The 7,137-nt window shown below is 39.6% G+C and overlaps 1 protein-coding gene across 1 annotated transcript in view; it reads right to left on the bottom strand.

The window, feature by feature from the left end:
• Positions 1-3,341: 3,341 nt before the first annotated feature.
• DCAF10 (DDB1 and CUL4 associated factor 10) overlaps positions 3,342-7,137 on the bottom strand; it is a 64,132-nt gene continuing 60,336 nt past the window's right edge. Inside the window, exons 6-7 of the mRNA XM_003785149.3 lie at positions 6,110-6,255; positions 3,342-4,188 (exon numbers count right to left, since the gene is read on the bottom strand). Of these exons, the coding sequence (XP_003785197.1) occupies positions 3,820-4,188; positions 6,110-6,255 (515 nt within the window). The 3' untranslated portion in view covers positions 3,342-3,819. The remainder of the gene's footprint in view (positions 4,189-6,109; positions 6,256-7,137) is intronic.

The following is a 7,137-nucleotide window of genomic DNA, read 5'->3' as shown; positions in this document are numbered from 1 at the left end:
ACTGTTCTGTAGAAAACTTTTTTTTTTTTTTGAGACAGAGTCTCACTATGTCACCCTCTATAGAGCGCTGTACCATCACAGCTCACAGTAACCTCAAACTTTTGGGCTTAAGCAATTCTCTTGCCTCACCCTCCCAAGTAGCTGGGACTACAGGCGCCCAGCACAATGCCTGGCTATTTTTTTTGTTGTAATTGTCATTGTTGTTTGGCAGGCCCAGGCTGGGTTCAAATCTTCCAGCTCTGGCGTATGTGGCTAGCGCTATAGCTGCTGAGCTACAGGTACTGAGCTGCAGAAAACTTCTTAAAATAGGAGAACAATTTGTACTACATTTACCAACAATTATACTATAGTACCAATTAGGATACATTTACCAGTTATTATAAATAAAAATGACGATACAACTTAGAGTAAAAAACATTAGATTTTATACTCTAAGTGAAAGGGGACTTTGAAATGGTAAGATGTAAATCCTTCAAGTACTATAGCATTTCTGATCCCTTTAATTCCTTGATTAATATTCCCTGACAACTTCTTGATCATGACCACACCTTAAAGAAGATAGAAGTTCTTTTTAATTTGCTGGCCATTAATTTTTAATTCTCATTGGATGTCTCTCCTTTGTATTTCTTTTCTATTTTATAGCTGCTTATTCTGTTTGAGGTTTTTAAGTTAGGAATACACTATATAAGACCTGAGTTTATTGCATGGTCATGGAAATTGTCAATCTTGTAAATATTCTCTCATATGGTACAGAAGGTAAGCCAGTTCTATAACAAAAAAAACAAAACAAAACAAAAAAAAAAAACAACATTCCAGAAGACCTAAACAAATAAACCAGCAGGTCAGCTTACCATCCTTTACAAACTAAAGGGCAAAATGGTAAGGTAGTAAGTACACACAGGCTTTGGACTTAAAGCACACAAACCAACAATCCTGGATTTGAATCCCAGGGCTGCCACCTAGTACAACTCTGTGACTTAAGGCAAGTCACTTAATCTTTCTGACCCACCTTTATTACCTCCAAAGAAAACTGAGGCTCATTCTACCTACCTCTGAAGGTTTTTGTGAGATTCAGTAATAAAATATGTACATTATTTAACACATGATACGTACTCCATAGTGATTAAAGAATCACTGGCTGAATTTTGAGTTGGGCAATTTGTGGGCCCAGCATCTGACATGAAACTCTTTCCAAAGTTGATAATATATATGGAATCTTTTTTTGAATATGAATATGATCACTGTACTTGGTAACTTAGTGTTTTTTTTTTTTTTTGGAGACAGAGCCTCAAGCTGTCACCCTGGGTAGAATGTTGTGGCATCATAGCTCACAGCAACTTCCAACTCTTGGGCCCAAGCGATCCTTTTGCCTCAGTTTTTCTTTCTTTTTTTAAAAAGAGACAGAGTCTGATTTTGTCACCCTCAGTAGAGTGCCGTGGCATCACAGCAACCTCCAGCTCTTGGGCAATTCTTTTGCCTTAGCCTCCCAAGTAGCTGGGACTACAGGCACCTGCCAAAATGCCCAGCTATTATTGCCTCAGTTTTTCTATTTTAATAGAGATGGGGGGAGGTCTTGCTTTTGCTCACACTGGTCTTGAACTTGTAAGCTCAAGCAATCCACTGCCTTGGCCTCCCAGAGTGCTAGGATTATAGGCATGAGCCATCAAGCCCAGCCTTGGTAACTTATTTTTAATGATAACGTTATTTGAGTGCTTTTATCTCCAAAACCATTTTCTTTTAAATATATATATTTTTACATATATTTATGTATTCACTGTGCTTTGTGGTTACTTTTTCAATGACTAAAACATTTCTAAATTTTTAAACATCTGGGGTGAGATGATCTAATTTTAAAAATTTGTCCTACTGCCAACATTGTTCCAAGTGAGGTACAACTGTCTGTACATGTGTGTGAATGGTTGTTTGATAGGTCCTACAAAGAAATGCCTTGAATTTGGGTGGTTTAAACATTTCTGTAAAATTTAAAATACTTTTCTTCTTATATGGCTAGAATTCACAGCATCTATTCCCATGCTAATTTTTTAAACAATCTATTGGCTGGTTTAGGAGTATTCACAATAATATAACTTAAAGACAAAGTGTCCATAAATTGCTTTCAAACAGCCAGCATAATACAGTAGAAATTACCCTGAGCAAGGAATTACTGGTAGACTTGAATTCAAGCCCTGACTCTGCCACTAACTTTGCAATGACTTTAAACAAGTCAATTAACTTTCTTCATTTGTCAAATGATGCAATAAATTCCATTCCATACTATCCTCTATTGCTTTCATTTGCTTATTTTTTGAATAATTAAAACACCTACTGGGACCTATTGTCCCAGATAGGTGCTTAACTGCTGATTAAGGTTGTATTTTTCAAACTGTGATCAGAAACCACCAGAACAAAGATTACTTGCGATTCCAGTTAAAATACAGATTCCTGTTCTCTCCCTGCTGAATCCAAATTTCCTAAGGTGAGGCCAAGGTTTCTGCATTTTTCATAAACTCTTCAATGATTACAATGTACCCTAATGTTTAAGGACCACTGGCCTAAAGAGAATGGGACCTAAGAGCAAAAGGCTAATGCATAGCTTAATCATTCCAGGCTCTGGTTATCCCTTTTAAACACAATGCCATCCATGTGGAGGAGATTGGAAGAAAGCTATCATTCAACAAAGCAGTCAGCCTTGATACTTTCTACTAGCTGAGTTCCATAACAAAACATAAAAACAAGCCTTTATATCAGCACTTATTTGATGACTACCATAGTTAGGATAACAGTTTGAAGAGGACTGCAGTTCTGCCCTCACTAAGGATAAGAGCTGAGCTTGTGACACCTCGCTCAGAGAAGAATGATTTAACCTCCACCTCTTTACTCCTGCTTTCCCCTTCTTCCCCATACAGTTAACAACACATTATCCTGTGGGATTCTAATAATCTGGCAGAAAAAAACCTAAGAGACATTGTTCTCATCACTCAGTAGCCAGATACTGGTACCAATCTGATAAACAAATCCTTCTCGTGTAACAGAAATATCCAAAGCCCATTCCTTCCCCTCCTTTCCCTTCTAATGCTATTGATAGGAACAAAATATAAACTAAGGATACATGCTAGAGATTTTAAATTCATACAAGAAAAGTAAATTACAAGGAGAGGTGGTAGTATTTTTCTAGAATTTCACAATAAAATCTCTTTCATCATGAAAAAATTTGTATAGCTTTAACAAGAAACTTAGAAGACATTTTGTTGCAAGACCCTCTTAACAACTATGGGAATAATGCCACTATCTGTATTCAGTATAGAGAACTATAATAGCGACCTTAAAAACCAAGTGAACTGATAAGTGAAGATAAAATTTCTTCTCAATAACCAGTATGCCAACAACAAACTTCTGAGTTTTATTCAATTCTAGTATCATGAGTTTCTCCTACTCTAATCCAAACTCCTGTTAAATTATTTAATGTCCACAAAATAAAAAAAAAAAAAAGAGAGAGCAAACAAGCGTGTGTACACACACGAGAGAAAGGAACTTGACAAGAAGTACCGTGCAAAATAACCAGAAAAACTGGAATTCAGTGGCACAGATAGCAGGAGCAGAGGAATGCTGAAAAAGATGGTGCTGCATAGAGTCTAACTTGGAGATACCTGTATGATGCCGGATGACCAAGTACTCAGGTCGCAGGTGTGTTCATGGACCCAAAAGAACCAGGATTTGACCCAAACTTACAAGATACTCTGAAAAGAAAATACTTCACCTAAATTGAAGTAATTTATAAGTCAAATGCCAAAAGTATTCCTTATTTGATGTAAGTTGTGCCTAAAATTTTGGCTGATACAAAGAAACCCGTCCACTAAGGCACCCTGAGGCAATCTGGCAATGTGTTGGAGAGAACTTTGTTGTCAGTACTACATCATTATGGGAGTACAGAGAACGGATCACTCGCAGGGGACTGGCTTCATTGGGCAAACAGTCAACAAGTTCACTGCACTGTTTGTCAAATCCCAACAAGCGAATCCCATAGCCATGTGGGGAAGAAATCATCCGCCCATCAGGGCTGAAGCAAAGTTCTTTGATGTAACCCCTGCCTACATTGGCTTCTTCAATATAATGAGTCAGTCGTAGAGAACAGCGAGGTGAGACAGGTCGCACAGGAGCTCCTTCTTGGAATTCATAGACACAAGTCCACTAGAGAGAGAAAAGGGAGACAAACCAATGTTATAGAGGCCAAATAGTACTACAGATATTCTTTTAAAAAAGATCAACAAATTGCCAAAGCCACAGACTTGTTGCAAGAAATCAATCAGATAAATGCTATCTTCCCCCACAACTAACAAAACTTGTATGCCTTATACCTTATCTTCTTTTTGTTTTTGAGACAGAGTCCTATTATGTTGCCCTCTGTACAGTGTCGTAGCATCACAGCTCACAGCAACCTCAAACTCTTAGACTTAAGCAATTCTCATGCCTCAGCCTCTGGAATAGCTGGGACTACAGGCGCCTGCCACAAAGTCCGGATTTTTTTTTTTTTTTTGGTTGTAGCTGTCATTGTTGTTTAGCAGGCCCAGGCTGGGCTCAAACCCACTAGCTTCAGTATATGTGGCCAGTGCCCTACTCACTGAGCTACAGGCGCTGAGCCATCTTCTTATCTTCTTAAACTAAGATTAAGAATAACACTTTAAAGTGCTTTGTTCCCTGAAGCTGCCTGTACCTTTTGTAGTAGTACATTCTCTTCTTAGGGCAACAACAATCTTGATATTTTAGAACTTCCTAGGGTACATCCAAGTCCTTAAGATCTTACCTCTTCCCCTGCATAATTCAAAGGCTCTTTTCTCCTTCTTTTAGTTATGGCTCTAAGACCAGTGAGATTCTTAGAAGACTTTTGCTTTATAGAGTCATGAAAATCATAATGTCATTTAATACCTTTTCCCCTAGTAATCAGTTTAGACTCTTTCTTTCCCAGAGTTTCCCCAGATTTTTGTTTATCTGTTTGTTTTTGAGACTAAAGTCTTATTCTGTTACCCTAGCAAGAATGCTTCAACATTGTCATAGCTCACAGCAACCTCAATCTCTTAGGTTCAGATGTTCCTCTCGCCTCAGCCTCACAAGTAGCTGGGATGACAGGTTCCTCTCATAACACCTGCCTCGTTTTTCTATTATTTTTTAGTAGAGACAGGGTCTCCCTCTTGCTTAGAACCACTAGACCACTACAACTTCTGAGCTCAAGCGATCCACCTGCCTCAGTTTCCCAGTGTTAGTATTATAGATGTGAGCCACTGCACCTGGCCCTTCCCTAGTCTTTAAAAAGAGAAAATTTAGACCAAGTGTGATGGCTCATGTCTGTAATCCCAGCACTCTGGGAGGCTGAGGCAGATGGATAGCCTAAGCTCAGGAGTTTGAGAGCAGCAGAGCAAGAGAGACCTCGCCTTTAAAAATAGCTCGGCGTTGTGGTGGTCACCTGTAGCCCCAGCTACTTGGGAGGCTGAGGCAAAACAATCTCTCAAACCTAAGAGTTTGAGGTTGCTGTCACTCTACCGAGGGTGACAAAGTGAGACTCTGTCTCTAAATAAATAAATAAATAGAGAAAATTATAATACTCAATTGGCTTAACAAAACCTCACTTTTAGCTAGCTTAGCTGAAAACATCTCAGTCCCATGTTTACTATATAAGGTTTCCTCTGTGTTTGTTTTAGAGTCAGGGTTTTGCTTTATTACCCAGACTTGTTTCAAGCTCCAGGACTCAAGTCATCCTCTCAGCCTCCCAAATAGCTTAGACTACCACACCCATGAGCCAGGGGTTTTTTTTAGGGTTAGATGAAGGAGGAAAGAATTAAGAAGCTGGGCACAGTCTGAGCTAATGATAGCCTTGAAAGTACTTCTCAGCTTGCTATATTCCCAGGCAGGAGAGTAGGAAGAAGAGTTTACAAGGGATAAAGACACCACACGAAGCAAAAGAGGACAAAACAGGAGCACTGAGTAGAAGCAGGATTTCTGACAGGGTGCCCTCGAGGGTAGAGACTGTGTCTACTGATTGGTCTAAGGTTTGCACACATGGCAATGGCAATTTGTCCAATGAGCCCTGTTGAAGGTAGAGCACTGCTGCCTGTACCTCCTGATCATCAGTGTTGCTTGAGCACCGAAGAAGAGTGGCCCAGCCTTTTGGGTGCAGCTGTAAGGATGTGATGCAATTTCCACGGTCTCTCTCACCAGGAACTTCAGGGGTTAAGACTTCAAGACTATTCCGTGGTGAAACTCCTGAGACACAAATGAGGATGTGGGATTTATATTATCAAAGAACTAAGGCAGTTCATCAAAGTTTTGATTTCTGGCAGCCACTTCTCATGCTTTCAATCCCTAGTCTGCCCCTTATGCCAGGACACATAGAACGTGGTACCCAACCAATGTATGGTGTACACATGAGTTTGAAGGGTAGAATATGGGGAAAGGGTATGACTAGAACTAAAGAACCTAAGTTACTACAGCAGGTACCACTAATGATTTAAGACTATGGCACAAAAGCTGACTAGGGGTCCTTTTGATTTAGATCAGTATCTTAGAAAGCTCTTTATTTAAGTAAAAACCAAAGTTATGTGACATGGAAGGAAGTTAGAAAAGACAGCCATTCTCATCTTACTGGACTTGATGCTCTCTAGTCCAGAGAAACAGACACTTGTAGGCCATGAGGACTGCCTATAAGTAGATAAAAGCTTCAGATTTATGGCCTCTGAGGACAGTACTAGAAACAGCAAATAGGAGGTGAGGGAGGACACTTCACATACAAGCATCTTAAAACAAGAGATAGGAGACATTGCCCATCACTTATTTTCCTGCTGACTCTACAGTGCCCCATCATTTCCTTCTACCTAGCCTCCAATGAAAATGCTACAGTAAGTCACTGTTACTAGCAAGAGTATGTCATATACCTCATATATGTGAAGAACCAATTTCACACATGTTACAAGGAACCAGCTTAGAAATTTAGTATCTAGAGAAGTATTTCTTGTTTTCTTTCTTTCTTTTTTGGAGACAGTCTCAAGCTATTGCCCCTGGTAGAGTGCCGTGGTGTCACAGCTCACAGCAACCTCAAACTCTTGGGCTTAAGCAATTCTCTTGCCTCAACCTCCCAAGTAGCTGGGA

Source organism: Otolemur garnettii, unplaced genomic scaffold (assembly GCF_000181295.1).
Source record: "Otolemur garnettii isolate 467f Iridium unplaced genomic scaffold, OtoGar3 scaffold00014, whole genome shotgun sequence".
Classification (NCBI taxonomy): domain Eukaryota; kingdom Metazoa; phylum Chordata; class Mammalia; order Primates; family Galagidae; genus Otolemur; species Otolemur garnettii.
This window is presented reverse-complemented; position numbering and strand designations above follow the sequence as displayed.